We start from the raw sequence: 19354 nt of genomic DNA on the forward strand, positions 1-19354 counted from the left end.
GCAATTTCCGAGGTCCGTGAAGCCTACGATGTAGTCTTTTGTCTTGTTGTCTGAGGTGAGGGCTATCGCGGGAATTATTTTGATCCACATTATGGAAATAGCTTTAAGAAAACTTGAGCGGCGAAAGGTGTTCACTGCTGGATAACCCCCTGTTGACGATTTCGGTTTCCTCTTAAGCTCTCGCATTTTGTCTGCCTTCACCTTTCGTAAATGCATTATCTTTCTTCAGGTCAAGAATTGATCCAGGAGCCTACAGGGGATACCACTTTAAAAAAAACGCGTCAAGGACTCTACCTCTTAGGTGACGTGGAAAGAGTATCACTTTAATTATTTGATTTATGAAAAAATAGTCAATACTGGGTCAGAATCTCTCTTATTGAAATAATCATATACCCATTGTTCATTTATGCTTTTGTAGACAATTTTTATGTCATACCTTTTTTTTTCATGTCAATTTGAAAGAAAAGAAATCAAACGACTCGACTGGCATTCAAATGTAAACGCCAGAAATCGCTGAATGGTGGGGACGAAAGGCACATGAGGAGAAGGCGTTATACAGCGCTACGGACGACGTCTGAAGGTACTTGTCCCTTGTTTTGGTGTCGGCGACATCAAAGCTTGGCAATACCTCCCTGTATCATACCTTAACATTTCAGAATTGCGTGTGGTGTCCTCTCTCCCTTGGGGTGAGGTACTACAATGCCCCTGGGATCACTCAAACCCCCTGAACTGAGCCTCTACTTTAGTCAATCCTCTTTGGGTGGACACATGCCCCTGCATTTTGCAGTGCAACCCGAGTGAGATAGAATCAACAAAAAACGAGGATAAGACGACACGAAATAGAACGACACAAACAAAAGGTGAAATCCCCAATGAATCTCCTCTAGTTCTCAGAAAAATCACTTGATTTAACATGTGCCAGTGGTAAACACAATCAGCAATTGAAAATGCAAGAGGACGTGTTTCCAGCAGCTGAAAAAATCCTCTCGGACATTGAGAATGTGTTCCGTAAGGATGTGAACCTGTGAGTATTTTTATTTTTACTGTAGACAAGAAAAAAATTTTTGATTCGCCAGATTGAGGGCGGGGTTTTTTGAAAATTGAGGAGAAAATTCTAGTGGTTAACGTCACGAATTTTCGGGTGACTTTGAGATCATTTTCATTGACTCGAAACATTTTATCCGCGGATTAATTCGAGGGATTAGAATTTCCTTTGGGAGTGATTCATAAACAGTTGCCGAGGGGGTGACGTCTAGTGGGGCTCATTACTGATCAGTTACCGGTAATTTGGTCATTGCGATCTCTGAGGGTACGCTAACAGAATGCTTGATCGTTTATTTTCATTCTTTTCTTATAAATAGAAAAATTGCATTTCTTGTTACTACAGTGGAAATTTACGTGAAAATTTTATTTTATTTTGAGCTATTTATGGTTTGAACACTACCTTTATCTATACTTTATGTGCCCTTTCTGGTAACTCATTATCGCATCGATTGCACACAAAGTCAATGAAAATTCATAATCTTCTTTGCAATTTTATCCTATCCTACAAAATGACACCTGAAATGTCAAATAAAAAAATTAGCAATTCCTAACAATTCCTCATTTAGGAATCATTTAATTTCTTAAATATTCTGACAATTCTCAATTTTCAAGTGGATATGACACTGAAAACCAGTAAAATGTTGAAAATTCATGCATTAATTTCCCTAAATTGTCAATTTATTCAAAATTAAATTGTATTTAACTTTGAATTTCCACGATGGCCACAAAAATTGAAGAATTCTACAAGAAATCAATTACTATTTACCATAAAAAACGTAATTTTCTGGAATTTCTAAGAGAACTGAAAATTCTAGTGACCATTTGCAATGGACTCGTTTCAAATTGACTTCAAACTCACATAATTAAACATTCAGATGTCTTTGTCACTGGAATTCCAAGAAATGTTTAACAATGTACCTCTTGAAATTTAAATCGATTGGCATCTTGTTCACAGTCAGAGTTTCGAGATAATTCCATCACCGGACTCTGAGAACCGTTCTCCAGTGTACCACGACGAGAACTCCCTGGGTCTAGCCTCATGGTGTGTCCATCCCTTGTACACATATGCCTACACCCGCCTGATGGACCTCCGCCCAAACAAAATCCGTCGAGAGGATCCCATCGTGGTTTCCAGATGGCTGATGGGTGCCCTGCTCATCAACCCTGACGTCCCCACCTTCTGGAACATGCGTCGAGATCTGGTGAAAAGCGGTCGTCTAGATCCCCTGGATGAACTCCGTTTTACCAGAGTTGTCCTCTACCACAAAGCCAAATGCTTCGAAGCCTTTTCCTATCGACGCTGGCTAGTGCAATTCACGCTCGTCGAGCAAGAGAATCCAAGCGTCGACGTGGAGTCCCTCCTGAGGACTGAGATGACAGTATCAGGAACATCAGCTGATCGTTACGCCAACAATTATCACGCCTGGAGTCATCGACAGCAGATGATATCAACGTACGAGGCACTTTGCCCTTCAAGTTTAGGTTCTCTACTTGTTTCCGAGTGGGAGGCCTCTGGTAAGTGGTGCAGTTGTCACGTTTCAGATCACTCAGGGCTCTCCTACCGTCAGTTTCTTCTGAAGCGACTGCTTCTCCTGGAGAGACAGTCTGCAGAGACGAGACTCGTAGTTGTCCCTGAGGAATTAGCAAGACGTAGGAATACTATCCTGGATTTTGCGAAGGAAGCTACAGGCTTTGATGATGTCTTCTTGATGTGCGACGATTCTGCGGAGGTCCTGGAGATCATTCATGGTTGTGGTAAAGGGAGAAGGAGTGGAATTGATTATGACAGGGTTTTGATGGGGCTGTCCTACTGGGTGGAGGACTGCACACTCAATGAGGAGTTGATTGAAGCATTCCCTGGGCATGAGGCCCTTTGGTATCATCGGAGATTTCTAGCTTTTTCCTTGAGGGAAATCTGTTGGGGATACTCCAAGGACTCATGTTATGGGCCCCAGTGCTTTCAGCCAAGAGACTCTATCAGGCTGGATGGTGATGGAGGGGATAGCAGGAACTGTCTTCTCGAGGTGGCGTTCGAGAGGAGAAATCAGGCGATTGTGGAGAGGGCGAGAAAACAGCGCCAGGGGGATGTCGTCGAGAAGTTTGTTAAATTCCTGGTGGGTACTGGACTCAGGCTGGAATCTTGAGGGGGAGGCAGAGAGCTAGAGGGGAGATGTATTTTTAAATAAACGTTCTTAGAAAAGAGAATGAATTTCGGCTTTTTCTTGGGGTCTTATAAAGGATTACAGGGTTGGAGATTTGATGGGAGAACATTTTTTTTTTTTTACAGAAATTGCTTGTAGGTCAATTATTATGTAATAAGGTTTATTAGGAAAAGAATTGTATTTATGTTTTGAATTTAGTTGATTAATTTTGGTAGGAAATCGAGTTGGGAAATTTTCGTGAAACCTCCAAAAAAGTTTAATTTTTACCGTTCAGGTACATCTCTTTTTTACTTTCATCCATTGAAAGGACGAATTGATATATCTGTGTGGTCCGAAAGAAAAACCCTTTGAAAAGTTCTTGGAAAAATAAAAAACTAATTCTCGTTAGACTCATTCAGTTTTTGGCGAATATCTACGATTCTAAGATAGATAACAAAATTTATAATAGGACTTTTATTGTAGCTCTCCTTCCGCTTACCAAAAAAGATTCTAGCAACAATTTTTATATCCGCCTTACATTCATAGATATTCCCAAAATCCTGGATTGAGGGCTTATTACCACTTTGTTCCTAAACTTATAACTCTTTTTAAATATTAAAAATTTCAGGGATTACGAAATTATCATAATAAACAATATTTATATAACTGATTGACCTATTCCTCTTTTATTCCAACTTGGAGTTTTCAAATAATTTGGAGAGATAATGAAGAATTGAATAATTACAATTGGAGATTTCAATTGATAAATTTTTGTTTTCAAGTAGTCGGTAAAACAGAATGATTGCTATACTATAAATAATGACATTTCTTCACTCTCGACTAGTATGTCTCCGAGCCAAATCGATTCGTTGACATCGCGCAAACATACTTAGCTATTTTTAGATGGATGATAAAAAATTAAAAAAAAAGGATTCTTACATGAGTGCCACTTCTTGTAGTTATTCTTACGAAGAAGCCACGCGTGGGTTAATCCTCATCAGTAAGTTTCAAGTTATGTAGACGTTATGACAGTTACTACTGCTAAATAAAATAGTCATGTGTTGATATAAGTCCCCAGGCCTTGATCCAGCTGATAGGAAAATCGATTGTGGATTATTAATCAATCTGATTAATTGACGTTTGTCATGGCTCGTGATATTTGGACAACAAGAGTGATTGACAGAAGGAACGCAATTTCATTCTAGTTCTCATTATTGTGGATGATGTGAAATAGTGGGAGATAAAATATTTGAAATATCTCCGGAGAGAAAATATTGATGAGTATTTTGGGTAAGTAGATTTGGAATATATTGTTTGAAAATAAATATTTATATGTTCGGCATTTCGAATGAGGGGAATTTGAATTTTTGACAGTTGCGAATGTGAAGGCTATTTTTTTTAGAACTTTTCTCATTTTTTCTGTTGAACTAATCGGTGAACTTCTGGAATATTTAAGTAATTATCGATTTTGAAGTTTGTTTAGCATTGAAAAAGCCTGAAATATAGAGAATTCAGAATTGAATAGAATTGATCTGAATATTTATGTATCGAGTACTGAATTATGATATTTCATTTTCAGGATGACTCTGAAAATTCAAACATCTCACAAATCTTCAAAATTATTGGAAATTTAGGGGAATAATTATTTAAAAGTTGATTGAAATCGAATTTAAACTCACTCACATTGAAAATTGTTGTAAAATCGTAATTGTTGTTATAAATCGAATTATTAATTAATTTTAATCAAATAATTAAGTGGGGATTATAAAAAAATCTTAAGAGGACTTGAGGGAAGTTTTAAAAATTCCCAAGCAGTGATAGACGAAACGAAACGAGAATAAGCTTTATAAATTCCGAAGTTATTGATCGAAGAGACTATTTGCTATCTATCTTTCACCTCAATTTTTCTTTGAAATGATTTATTGGAAGTCCAAGTAAAATTCCTGATGTATTGGTTTCTCGATTCGATTTCATTGAACGATCTTGCGTACGCAATGAAGAAGAAATACCCCAAGAAGAAAATACACAGACGAAGCGACTTCATGTTTCGCTGAAAGTTCAAAATTTCCTCTTTTTAAAGTGACAAGTTCGAGAGATGTAAAAGAAAAATCTCCACAAGTTTCATAACAATTTCCAGGTCTTCCTTCCGTTATGGGCTTCTCGGAGAAAAGGAAAGACTTGATCGAAAGTTTTTAATTTCCAATTGTCAAATGAATTGTCATTCAAACGAACAACAAATCTATCAATACACAATAATTATAACAATAAAAAACGGTAATAGGGCAATATAATTACTCTTATTCCAAATTTTTTTGATCCTTTAATTTTTGTCTTATTTGAGGTATAAATTGTAGTCAGTACTACCTTAGTGTTGGAACACCTACGTTTTTACCGTTGAATTTAAATTAGTTCAAGTTACCTCATTTTTTAAAATGGATGCTGTAATGTGTGTGGATGTACGAGACTTCTCGCTCCACCTCCCTTCTAGAGGTATAAATTTAAGGAGTTATATTGCATGTTTTTTTATTTCTAAAATTCAAAACACTGATATGATTTATACGAAGTCATACCAGCACTCGGCGTTACCCAGGGTTCGCGACGGGGACGCGAGTGGTATGAACCCTACAAAAGGTCAACTTACAACGACTCAATATTTTTCTTGCATTAGATTTTTATAGCGATTAAACTGAATAATAGCTCAGAAAAATTTGGAAATTAGATGGAGTAGTTATACATTCTCATTACCAAAAAAAAAACCAAAAATGATAGAATAACTCTAAACAAATCCACCAAAAATCTTTTTATGTGGTAAAGTACAAATAAAAAAAAAGAGATATAAATAAAAGGGATAAAAAAATTAATATACTCTAGAAGAGTGGCGATGAATCATAAAATTCGTTTTTTAAGTGTGAGTTCACTGCATCTTCCCAGAATTCGTGTCAATAAAATCGTAGGAAGCGATGAGTCAAAAAAAATTCGCGGATATCTTCTCATAAAATTGCGTCAGACTGTAGTGCCCGAGGTCGTGTTATGAACGGTGAGTTACGTTGCATTCGGTGATAAACACCCACACGTACGAATACTTGGCATAAACAAAAGCAAAAAAGCCCATGACGTGGGTTCGAATGGAATTGAATTGATTGATAAATCAAAAAAGTATTGGGACACAAGCTATATGACAATTAACATAAGAATGCTATTTTCTGCATATTTTTTTCTTGTTTTAATTTTTAATGGGAAAAACAATTAATTGCTTCCACTCCACCTGAGCTTTTTCCATCATTTGAAACGCGCGGGGATTAGTCAAAAGTCAATAGTTTTTCTTTAAAAAATCGATATTTAATTTTTTTCCGCTCGAAAAAGCTCGAAAAAGCTCGAAAAAAGCTCGCGATCGTTTTTATTGAAATAAAGATTGTGTATTTATTCATGAGATGTGTTTCCATCGGATGAAGAAATGAGACGATTGTTGTGTATGAATGTCGCGGATAGATTTAAACTGATATCTTTTATCGGAGAGCGTGCGGCTTCAATCTACTTATATTTATACTTTCATTAGTCGAAGGTGCTAGAATTGTTATATAATTAGGGTACATCTATAATTATTTGCCTCGGTTTCCCACTCAAAAATAATATATATAATATAATAAATAAATAAAAAATATCACCCGGAAAATACAGAAAAAATCGGTATTATGACCTACCCCAAGAAAAATTGATAGATTTATCAGATAGGGTTATAGGATTATCGTCTAATGCCGCAAAAACAATTAGTAATTACCCCGCATATTTTTAGTGGAAGTGGAAATGTACTGGACTCAAACATATTTTTTTTCACATTTATGGATCAGATCGGCGTTGTTGGCACTGGGGAGAATTCCGATGGAGGGATCGAGGAAATTGAAAAAAAGGGAATTGAGCGAATCTGCACCGAATCTAGATATTGGAGGCACTGGAGGGTTTCATGGGAGTGAAATGCCACCTGATGAGGATGAAGGACGTGAAACTGACGGTCTCAAAAGGGGACACAGCCTTAGGCTGCCCCCAGCTAATGGTGAGTTAAACAAAATTATTTAACAAAATTATTCAACAGAATTATTCAACTAACTTTCTCAAACAAAGACTTAATTGCCAAATTCGAACAAATTGCAAATTCAAATTACGCCCATGATTTTTTTCATATAAAGAAAATTGAATTCTTTATTATCTGTATATTCTAATTATTGATATTGATTTGGACTAGATATTCACGTCAGTTATAATAATTTATTAAAAATTTGAATGCTTTGAATTAAGTCCTCTGCATGTGCCTGATTTGATCTGAGATGGCAGAATAATTTTAAAATATGGAACAATCTTGAAATCCCTTGATTGCATTAATTTTCGTAATGATTGAAGTGAAGTAAAAAATTAAATTAGTGGAAATGAGAAAGAGAAAGAGATGTCCAATCGACGATTGTAGCATGAAAATATTATTTTCTCACAGGAGTTATTAATTGAAAGTTTGAGATAAGATTAAATTTTCCTCAATATCTCCGAGAGTAATACGAAAAATAATAACTATTTCCAATTCTTGATGTAATTACAACTACAACTCAAATGTTAATGTAATTTTGATATTAATTATTACAAATGAAATAAAAATAGCAATTTAACACCGAGAGATGGGGCAAAACAAATATCAAAATTTTACTATTTTTTACATAATTGCGGAGTGATTTTGCAGTTTTTACTCTTTTACTCCTCAGAAATCTCTCACGCACAATTAATTGTTCACTGGATAAAGTTAAAAGTTGTCATTATTGAAAAAATCATTGAAAATTATTGCAAAATCGAATTACACAATTCCTTGCAATGCCTTTAAACTTTGTTATTAAAAAAACAGTTAGTTTTTACTACAATTTTCTGGGTCACGGGAAAAAGTTTATTAGACTTGACTCCTACCTGCTCTGCACTCTGGTACATTGCCAGTGCTGCAGTGCGGAAACTGTATAAATGTACCTGAAAAAAGCCGAGGGAAATCCTCCGACATTCAAATAAAACAAAAATAGTGGAAAAAAAGCCCACGGGTTCATTCAGGGATGAGCCCTTGAATTATTCATAGTTATTGCAAATTATTTTATTGCTCTTCCGCGAGGAGGTTTACAGTTCTATAAAACTTTCCGGATTCTGAGAATTGATGTACGACTTCCTACTGCTTGGATTTCTCTATTTTCCTCTATTTCCCCGATCTTTCTCTCTTTTCCCTAAATTGACAGATAAAAGAAACGAGAATAAAGGGTTCAGATGGAAATTAAAAATTCTCTCTTCTGGCTTTCATTCATAAAATTACACAAAATCAGTGACTAAAAAACGTTAAAAAGAGATTTACTCTTCCCAGTGGCTCGTTTTTATTTTTAGTTTCTTCATCATCCATTATCGGCTCGAAAAATCCATAATCTGTGCCAAAAAAATGTCAAGGGGCAAAACGATAAAATCTATCACGTGGTGTGTCTCGCCGTTGTCTGCGGCCAAAAAGTTTTATTACGTTTCCAGAATTCGATAAAAGAACTCATTGTTATAGAAATTGAAGTGAAGAGTTAATTTAAGAGAAAAGTTTAATATTAATTATTTAAATTATTAATTCCCTTAGCCTTGGAATTTTTTTATCTTTCATTGCGGAGTTCGGTTGCAGTGGAAAAATCACAAATTGTTTTTTTATAATTTTTCCCTCGAGTGCTCTCCACTCAATTAGGGATAATGTCAATTCTTGTAATTTCCGGATGCAAACACATTTTTATCTCTCCTTGGATAAATTTCCCTGCAATTTGTCCCCATCACCATGTAATTTCGTCTCCATTCTATTTTTTGGAACAATAACGCGTAATTACTATCATAAATTGTTCTCCCAAGACAATCCCGAGATCAAATCACGCATGACGTGAATTGGATCAATTGTTTGTTTCCAATTCCTCTTTACTCTCCAGGTTGTCCTGTTTATTCAACTGTCAATTAACAAATATAAATAAAAAATCAGGAGAATTGAAAATACATAAATTCAAGTATATTGTACATTATTAAAAATTGTAGAACTACAATTATAAAAAATTTTATCAAAGAGTTAAGATGAAATTTTTGCAGACTTTTTCATTTTCCAATCAGTTAAGTTTTTGATTATTTAAATAGTTCTCTATTTTTAATTCCTATAAATTTTTACTCTATAGAAAATTCAATTGTATTTTATTATCAATTTTCGTTTTATTTGAAATTTCATTGAAAGTCTGTTATAAATTCAATTATCGATAGAAAATCAATTTTCATGAACTTTTAAGAGTGATAAATTTAGTGAAGAGCTTCCAATTCAAATTGAATTGGAAAATTGAGAAAGATGATTCCAATTAATTCGGAAACCATTGAATATCAAATAAATTATTGCCTTCATGGAATATGAGGAAAATTCAAATAAATTTCTGACAGTGTAGTGGGAGTGATGGGTTCATCACTGATGATTTCTCTGGGACGTAATAAAAAAATCACTGAGAGTGCGTGACCTGGTGCCAAGAAACGTGGGACATTAAAGCCCATGAGCTTTTCCCTTCGGTCAGTGACTAGACGGATGTTATCGTGCGCTGATTACCCGGATTTTGGAAATTTTAGCTATAATTAATTAGTGCATGCTTCATGGGTATACGAAATTGTGATCAAGGTAAAAATGGGACTTCCGAGCAAAACGAGACACTGGGGTAGAATGGGACACTCGTGGAGAAGAGATTTTAACTCATTCCCTGCAATTTTTATTTTTTAAAAATATTAGGGACAGTCTAAAAGTGTCCCCGTCTTCTTTGCGAATTTGATTTATTCTTTTAATTATACTGTTGTTTTCTTATTTCTTTGATTTTGCAACATTCTCTAATAATTTTGCTTATTATCGTGAAATTCTTTATATGAAAATTGAACATTTTTGTTGGAATATTTGAATATTTACAGATCCTCCATTGTTGTATAAAAACAACTCGAGAAAGATTTATGCCATACTGGGAAAATAGTCACAGAAAAGGGACCAGTTTACTATCATTTCATTTTTAATTTTCTAGAACGGTTTAATGCTAAAATTATGTTGAAATTTGAAAAAGGATTATTCTCTTCTGTCATAAACCTTAACTTTTATTCTTGTTTTTTATTTAGAATTTTTGCCTTTATGGTCAATCTCAGTCTCTTGACAACTCTTTTTCAATTTTTTTATCAAAATCAAGTGTAATAAAATTTTGAAAAAAACTGGAATATTGAATAATTTTTAGGATTCTTACGGTGGAGTATTTCCCTCGCGTCCCATTTTACCCGGGTCACCCCTACCCCCCAGTATTCAATTTCTATTGCAATTGGAGGAATGATTCAATTCAATAAAACCGTAAACTCTCGTTTGACAATTCCCCCCCCCCCCCCCAATCTTTCTTAACCCAATTGAATGACCTTGAACTACTTTATCGGTGTCTGGTCCTTGAAAAAAAGAGGATCCCGGTGGGCCACTCCGTCGAGGCGGTTCACTAAATTTTCGTCAGGCTCGAATCGATGGGAAGAACTTGTGTGTACCAGTGGATATCCTGAAGAGAACACAAAATGACAGAACCCTGACATCCGGTCTGCCTCCAGCCAGGACCCCATCACCTGCTCCAACACCACCTGCCCCTGAACATCTAGCTGTCAATTTACTCCAGCTCGGATGTCCCCTCGTTTCCATGCCCAGGTGAGTCTTTCCTTTACACTCAGATAAAAATCTCAACAAATTACCAGAAAATTAACGGCAAATTGAAATTTCAAACTGCAATCCACTTCCTGCTCGTACTTTATGGTACGTGGCAAAAGCATGGAATTGTTGTTAGACAAATTATTTATAAAAATTGTTGAAACGCGATTACATACATCCAAAAAAAAAATGCATGTTTCGGTTTAAAAAAAATACTTTCTATGGTTTTCAATTTTTCTATCAAATTTATAATATATATGAAATATATACGTAATTCAATTTAAATTTAATATTTTATATATATTATTATTACTTATTTATTCTCTTCACATATATTTATATATAGTATATACAACATATATATATTATATGATATTTAATTTATTTGAAAAATCTCTTGTTGTATTTAGTACCTTAGTAAAATGAAAAAGTGACACAAAATGTTACGTGAGTTTTTTAATTAAGAAACTCTTGTTTTCGTATTTTTTATTTTCAATATTCTCAAAAAATACGCCATCGAATTTATTAATTAAATCCACCATAATTACGCAAATTGAACGCTAAATATTGAGCAAAGCTTCAATTAACAAAAGTTGAAAAAAAATCAACATAATCCTGCAAAACTTGAAATTGTAATATTTAGGGCAGTAAATTATCATACAAGACCGCTGAGATCTACACTGAGAAAAAAAATTTCTTCAGCCAATAATATTTACTGACTACAAGAAAATTTATTTATTATTATATTATTCTAGCATTAGCAAGTCTTATGGGAGTATTTACACAGTGATTGCCAGATTCACTGGTGATTATTAAATATTATTGGCTAAAGGAAATTTTTTTTCTCAGTGTACCATAAAATTTTCAAAATTTCAAATTTCGACCGCCGACTTGTAAATTTACTTTATATTCCATGGACTTTCAATTATCTGGGCAATTCCCTAATAGTCTAATGTGTGGCTACACTATTTAGTCAGTTCATTAAATTAATTAATTACATAATTAATTAAATTTTTATTTTAATTTACATTTATATTCATTAAATTCAACATCTTCAGGAAAGATAATCGATCTTCATACGCAAAACTGAAATCCATTATTAAATTGTCAATTCGGACGATCCGAATTTGGAATGAACTTTCTGTTTTTTTAATTTTGAATTCAACAGTGTAATGTGGTATATCTAAAGATCATGTCCTCCATGGAGATGCGTGCAATACACCTCCACCCCAATGTGCTGCTACGATATTCGGTCAATAGGTGATGACCGGGGCGCAGACGCGAGTGCACATACAATCCTTATCCAAGTGTTAGTTTCTACAACATGTACATTAGAACGAGACAAATCTCTATGATAAAGTGAGAGAAGCAACTCTCTTGAATGCCGAGAGTCTGTCCACAGGCCAGAGGCATTCCACAGTTCGGTTCGATTTAACGTAATTTTTTCGGATAAAAAAAAAAAACATTCCCCACAATTGAAATTCAAAAATTCAACCTCAAACCGCATAAAATAATATCGTGGGGCAGGTAAAAATGTGAAGGTGATTCTGGTTGATTTTTCTAGTAGAATGAGGGATCAGGAGTGAAAAATATTTTTTATTAAAAAAGAGAAAAATTCGGAATTGCTTTATTTCCATTTTTTTTTTTTGACCTTGATAAGTTCTGTATCTTGACTTCCGGTTGTCTTCCTGTCTCTTGTGTCATTGGGTCGTTAATGAAGTTCTCAGTCTAGAGTGGGGGAAGGATTTAATGGGGAAGAATTTATTTGTCTCGATGAATATCGAATGATGATTGTGTCCTGAGATTTTGACTGTTGATAACAGAGGATTTTGGGAATAGGGGACAAGTGTTTGGATTTTATTGCGGTATTTATGTGCCTGCTGTGAGCAGAGAATTGAGGCAGGACAGTGGCGCCCCTGTACTGGACTGCCAATTACGATAACGCCACCCACCGCAGGTGATTTTATCATCTTTAACAAATAAATAAATAAATTGATTTTTCACAGCAAGGATATAATCATTCTATAAGAAAAATGTCACATGTTCCCTGTCAATGAAAAAATGACATGTCATGGAATTATTTTGTTGATATGTCGCGACAAACCGAAATTTCATTTCTATTGCCACTTTTATTGCATAAAAAATTGTTCAAAAATATTGTTGGAATATCTACGACGGAATTGCATGACCACTCCATTTTTCGTTGCAATAAAAGGATTAATTAATTAGTTAAGAATTAATAAAGTGAGAAGTCGGAAGATTAACACTCATTGATTGAGTCTATTTGGATAGGCTTGAGAGAGAACAATATTGCACATTTAAAAATAATAATTTTTTATTTATTCAATGGAGTGGTGACAACAGTGATTTTTTTCTTAATTGTACTATCTATTTTGCTTTGACTGGAGATTTATCTGTAACAGAATCTGGTGTGGCTGCAGATTTATCTGTAACAACAGATTCTACTGCGGCTGCAGATTTATCTGTAACAACAGATTCTGCTGCGGCTGCAGATTTATCTGCAACCACAGGTTCTGGGGTGACTACAGATTTCTCCGTAACAACGGGTGCTGGTGTGGCTGCAGATTTATCTGTAACCGCGGGTTCTACTGTGACTGCAGATTTCTCCGTGACAACAGGTCCTGCTGCGGCTGCAGATTTATCCGTAACAGCAGATTCTGCTGCGGCTGCAGATTTATCTGTAACAACAGGTTCTGCTGCGGCTGCAGATTTATCTGTAACAGCAGATTCTGCTGCGGCTGCAGATTTATCTGTAACAGCAGGTTCAGCCGTGACTGTAGATTTCTCCGTGACAACGGATTCTCCTGTGGCTGCAGATTTCTCAGTGACGACAGATTTTTGAGTAACTGCAGGTACCTCAGGTACGATAGGTTTCACAGTTGCTACAGACTTCTCTGTAACAACAATTTCCTCTGGGGCCTTAGATTTCTCTGTGGCTGCTGGTGCAATGGTGGTTGTAGATATCACAGCTGAACCAGCGATACACCGCTTCGCACCAATATTAATTGCTCGTAACTTCTGTTTGAATTCAATCAACAATGGATTTACGCATTTTGGAATTTTCTTATCGGCGGTATACGTCAGTCTTTCGTCTGTTCTGTGCGCTCTTCCCACTCGGCTTTTCCAAGTTATAACAGAAAGCTTGACTCGTGGTATACGCACAGAAAGACACAATTGTCTAGACGGTTTCTCTTCACATATCTCGAGGATTTCATTCAGATTTTCCTGTAACTCCTTGCCTTTCTGGAAACAAAAATGATGTGCGTCGATCAAGTACTGTATGCGTAATTGCACTTCTTGTTTTGAATCATCTAATCTAGTCTGTTAAATCCAATCAAAATAATACACACAGCATCCACTGTGCATTCGTTTATTCAAATTAATTACTCACGGTATGTAACTGATTGATCTCGTCTTCCAGGTATTTAAAATCAAACACATATTTGCGGAAGCATCGATCGATTTTCGAGATCTGCTTTGCCAAAGAAGACTTTAATGTTTCATCTAAAGACCTACGACATTTGTCCACGTCTTTTCCGGCTGCTGCAGCTGCTGTAAAATCTTCCTAACGTGACAAGTGAATATACACATTAATATTTATACTGTAGTTCCCAAATGGTCTTTTCCTTAAAACTTACTGCAACCGGTTGGTTTTGGTATTCAATACTGGCAGATGCATTTGATTTCAGATTATCGTGATAATCTGTAAAGATCCGATAGGTATTGTCTAGCTGAGCAGTACTGTATTCATCTAGAGATATTTCAGTTTCATTAATAGTATCCTTTACCCAGTCCACCATTCTGTCAATCACCGCATCGGTCTAAAATTTTAAATAGAAACCAGAAAGGATCAGGAAAGAAAAATTCAACAGTAAAAAATCGAAAAGTAACTCACCTGGCTGATGGAAAAAGCTGCGAAAGCAGCGAGCAGTACATAGAACTGCATTTTATCGTTGATAATGATCATTGATAATTTTGGAGATTCTTATATAGAAAGTCTTCACCCCACTTTCTTCGTTCTAAGTACACAATTTAATGGAGATCATGCTGATAATTATATTAATTACGAGACCCATCAAAAGTTTAATGAGACAAAAAATGAAATGTCAACAGTCAGGGCATGTGGAATATTTCTCCGAGGTAATATTAATCTTGGATAGTCATTTCACCTCTAAATTCATCTATTTATTATTTCTCTCCTTCTTTCGTCGGTATAAAGAAGGGGTCGAGATAATACCACATGCTCGTGAAATTGGGTTAATTTAATTTGACGATGATAACATTTCTCCACTAATATTTGACTGTGGCTTGTCGATCATGACGTTGTACTAATAGAAATTATATATCTCCACGGATTTCAGGGAATGGAGATTTTATGACTGCGTAGATGAAGCTACTGATCAATTAATTATATAATTCTAATCAAATGATTGAACGAATGAATTCTATCAATTGGTGAAATCTTTTAATTAAAAAGGTACGCGATTTATTACTTTTATTCGCGAGTTCTTTATTTGAGAGTGATTAAGTATTCATGAGTTTTATCAACGTTAATAGTCCAAGATAATGGGGTGATAACGATTTTGCATATTTCTTTCGTCTCTGAATCTGTCAGTTTCGGTTGATGACTGATCATTGTCCTTTGTCTTCGCCACTCCGACACTCAAGACCATCACAAACTTTTTTCTTCAAATTTTCTAGTCTCCAGGTAAATGTTAATGATTCATTAGAAATTTTCTAATTATATTAGAAAATTTCTAATATAATTAGGTCTTTATATTTCTAATCTTTCGGTTCTCACTCCGATTTCGTTGATTTTACAGATCGGCAGAATTAACAATTTACATTAACATTATATTACTATGAACATCAGTAAAGAGTACACTGAGAGAAATATTCAATAAAAATTACGTGTATTTTCCGTAATTCTGGAGCGAAATGTGGTTGTCGGAAATTTTACGGAACTGTCACGTAATTTTTATCTAAAGTCACGGAATTTTTCCGCGGTGTTCCGTAATTTTTATCTGAATTATCGGTGAAAAATAACGATACCGTCACTTAAATTTTTCGAATCAACTCCGTAATCGGTAAGTGAACTGAAAGTTCCGTAATTTTTACTAAATATTTCTCTCCGTGTAGATAGAATAATTAATTGAATCAATACAAATAATAATTCACACGGAAATATATAATAAATTTATTAGAAACAGAAATAATGCACTTTCTGTCGATGACCGATTAATCAGTGACTGATTAATGAATGATCGATCGATATTTGATCAATCATCGCTGATTTGGTAGCGACCAATTGACTGCACCTTATGGTCAAGTGATCCATTAGAAGTGATGTACTAAAATTAAATAAGTTGACGGTTCAATCTCATTGTTCTCAATGAAGAATAAAATTCATTCACAAAAGATAAAGATCCGTCTTAATGAAAATTCACTGACACCAATAGTACTGTCTGCAATAAATAAATAAGAATAATAGTAATAATAATAATAAGTCAGAATTTTATTTGAACTTTTTTTAATTGAACTTCTCCTTTTACATTTTATCCAGATCTAAATTATGAATTGAATCTTTGCACAAATAATTTAATACAATTCACGAATACTTTAATGAAATTTCCTGGTGAATTATTTCCACCTGTTGTTTCGCTAAATTCATCAATATCATTGTGGAAAAATGACAGAATGACTTGTTGTTTCCACAATGATGAGTCATCAGACGACTGGTCAATTTTGACGAAACGAATCGTAGAATTTACGTGACGATTCGTGCGATTCCAGTTCCGTCTCACACTCTTTATTGAATCTTCCCTCGCTCATTGATTACATTCCGAAACGTAATTTCTATTTTTTTGCTGGTGATTCTTATTGAATCATTTATCTCTCCATGTACATCTTATAATGAATGGTTTCTGGTGTTATTATTTTTTATTTCCAATCGGCCAATTTTGCAATAGATGAACGATCTGTTTTCTTCAGATTATGAATTTTTTCATTAACATCAACTCAAATGACGTTTGATTTGATGGATTGATTACAAAGTTGGCACTGACGTTATATTTCATAAAAAGTTGGATCATTTGCACATTGATGCTGTAGACTGAAGTAATAATCTTCTGCATGAAATCCCCAAGAATGCATCAGAGCGAATAACTAGAGTGAATTAACGTCCAATTATCTTCAGCAATTAATCTAGTCGACATTACAAAAATCATGAGTTTTTGTTCAATATAATAACTTCAGTATAAATCGAGCTTTATACTATTAAATAATATATTAAATAACTTTTCTTGAATTTTATAGAAATTCAATGCACTACAGTAAAATTCTTCAGGTTTTATTGCTTGTTAAATAAATTTAAAAATTTTAAAAAGTGAACAAATTAAAATTCTTCGTGTCCAATAATTCAGATTCGTATGAAAAGGATTGATAAAAAGTTCTTTTAATAAACAATAAATTTTGGTAACAATATATTCGGAGATTTAACATTTAAGAGAGACGACTGCCAATAAAAAAGTTTTTGGCCCACGAAAATCGCGTGCTATTGGAAGAATTCTTTGGGGATATGAAATTCACAATTTTTTTAATTGCCAAGAGAATGTTCCTGATGTGAAGTGGTAAACTACGATAAGTCCATTTTTTTCGATGCCAGTTTTCAGCCGATCCCTCGAAATTGAAGAGACATGGCGATTTTTTCATGAATACCTTTTTTGTCGCTCTCATTTTTTTCTACAAAAAATATTTCTGCAAAAAATTCGTCATGTGCCTTCAATTCCGAGATATTAGTTGAAAACTGGCCCCGAGAACAATCCTCTTATTCTAGTTTAACACTTCACTACTGACCTCTTAAAATTTCTCAAAAAAACTGAAATTCAGATTTGAAATGAATCCTCTCACACAATGACAATTACTCATGACAATATTATATACTATGTGCAAAACGCATAATCCCTTCAATTCCAGCTCACATACTATTCTATATTTTAATCTCAAGCTTTAATTAATATTCTCTAATTGCTTTATGCTTTAATTTTAATATCTTGTCTGTTTGTAGCTGAAGGGGCCCAAAAATCGGGTCCAGAAGCTTATTAAAAAAAACAAAGGTACCGATTTTTATTTTTGAGTGAAGCCTCCTGTGAAAGGAACTTCCTCCTCTCAGTGTATCTCACGTATTGAAAAGGTGTTTACACACACTAAACAGCTGATCAGTGACTTCCTCCAGCTGTTGCTGGGTATATCCCCTCCATCTTATCAGGAGGTCCACAAGTGCACGGTGTTTTTATATTTACAACCAGAACCACCGGTTTGCTCAGTGTATCTCCAACGTTCAAGTGCATTCCTCGTAATATTTTCTATTATTCACGTAATTCGAGGGGTTCTAAGGCTTCTGGTGACCTGGAGGCACCTGCGTGGAGTATTGATGTAGTGAAGCCTTCAGTGGAGATATTACAGGGTCTCCATTGTCCCTGGATACTTTATTCTCTGCGGAAAAATCAGCCGAGTAATTGAGTCAGGCTGTGGTGCTCTGGAGGTGCTGTGTTAATTCTTTCGTTCTGGAATTTTCTGATTGACATTTTCTCGGGATGATCGCTGCTAGGCAATTGCTCAGTGCGCCTGACGTTTCTAAAATGTAAATACAAATCAATCATCAAATATTTATGGAAGATTCCCAAGCAGATGTGGACCGGAAGTCCAATTTAAGAATCAATAGAGTTAGCAATTACCAAATTGCCTGTTTTCATTCATCGTCTGGGGTTTGCGTTTTGTGAAGTAATTTTAGTATGGATAAATTATTTGCAATCATCATTTTTTTTTTTCAACTGGCTCAGCAATTTTCGAGGACAATCACTTTTCTTTTTTTTTTTTTGGTTTTTGATCAATCGTTTCAATAACCAATCTGTATATAAATATTCAGACTAATTTGATGTGTCAATTTGAATTTTACAGAATAATTTTGAAAGTTTGTTATTTAATTATAAACGTTTTAGAATTTTCTTCGTCATGTTCTGCAAGGCTTTTGTATTCAATTAACTAAATAATTATTTCAATTATTTCAATGGAATTAATTAATTAATTCAATTTTCATACTAATACGAATATTTATTGTTCAACCAGTTAATTACTCTTCTGAAATTTACCTTCCAAGCCTAGAAAACAAATTAAAACCGTTTGCTTCTGATTCTTCAAGAAGTTCCATGGCAACAATTATCTTATTCGTCCATTTATTTATTTATTACCACCAATGATCCTTATGAATTCACAATGTTTAATTGAATAATGAGGATTCATGAAATTTTTTAGAGGATTCTCTGTGTAGTCAAAAAACACGACGAGATGTGCTCATTGGAGATTGAGTGAAATACAAAAAATATAATGTGGTGATTCCCCCTAGGAACAATTCAATTATTAATACAGA

General features: G+C 34.5%; 3 protein-coding genes and 1 long non-coding RNA gene across 4 annotated transcripts in view; 2 read left to right on the forward strand and 2 right to left on the reverse strand.

The window, feature by feature from the left end:
• Positions 1 to 674: 674 nt before the first annotated feature.
• temp (protein prenyltransferase alpha subunit repeat-containing protein tempura) lies at positions 675 to 3249 on the forward strand. Its single transcript, XM_011300437.1, has 2 exons — positions 675 to 1024; positions 2000 to 3249. Exons 1-2 carry the CDS (start codon positions 948 to 950, stop codon positions 3186 to 3188), a joined length of 1266 nt encoding a protein of 421 aa, XP_011298739.1. The 5' UTR covers positions 675 to 947; the 3' UTR covers positions 3189 to 3249.
• Positions 3250 to 4097: 848 nt separating this feature from the next.
• The window catches only part of LOC105263918 (GRAM domain-containing protein 3), a gene marked incomplete in the record, with an annotated part of 50146 nt that continues 34889 nt past the window's right edge, over positions 4098 to 19354 (forward strand). The window contains 4 exon segments of the mRNA XM_011300440.1: positions 4098 to 4185; positions 4240 to 4475; positions 7034 to 7236; positions 10671 to 10905. Coding sequence (XP_011298742.1) covers positions 7065 to 7236; positions 10671 to 10905 — 407 coding nt within the window.
• On the reverse strand, positions 13268 to 15060 carry LOC105263917 (uncharacterized). Its single transcript, XM_011300438.1, has 4 exons — positions 14822 to 15060; positions 14565 to 14747; positions 14318 to 14491; positions 13268 to 14169 (listed from the first exon to the last, which is right to left on the reverse strand). Exons 1-4 carry the CDS (start codon positions 14891 to 14893, stop codon positions 13294 to 13296), a joined length of 1305 nt encoding a protein of 434 aa, XP_011298740.1. The 5' UTR covers positions 14894 to 15060; the 3' UTR covers positions 13268 to 13293.
• Positions 16440 to 19279, reverse strand: LOC105263916 (uncharacterized). The gene is made up of 3 exons (XR_891940.1): positions 19077 to 19279; positions 18046 to 18561; positions 16440 to 17091 (listed from the first exon to the last, which is right to left on the reverse strand). It is a non-coding gene; the product is annotated as an uncharacterized lncRNA (long non-coding RNA).

This window comes from Fopius arisanus, unplaced genomic scaffold, assembly GCF_000806365.1.
Source record: "Fopius arisanus strain USDA-PBARC FA_bdor unplaced genomic scaffold, ASM80636v1 scaffold00017, whole genome shotgun sequence".
NCBI classification, from domain to species: Eukaryota; Metazoa; Arthropoda; class Insecta; order Hymenoptera; family Braconidae; genus Fopius; species Fopius arisanus.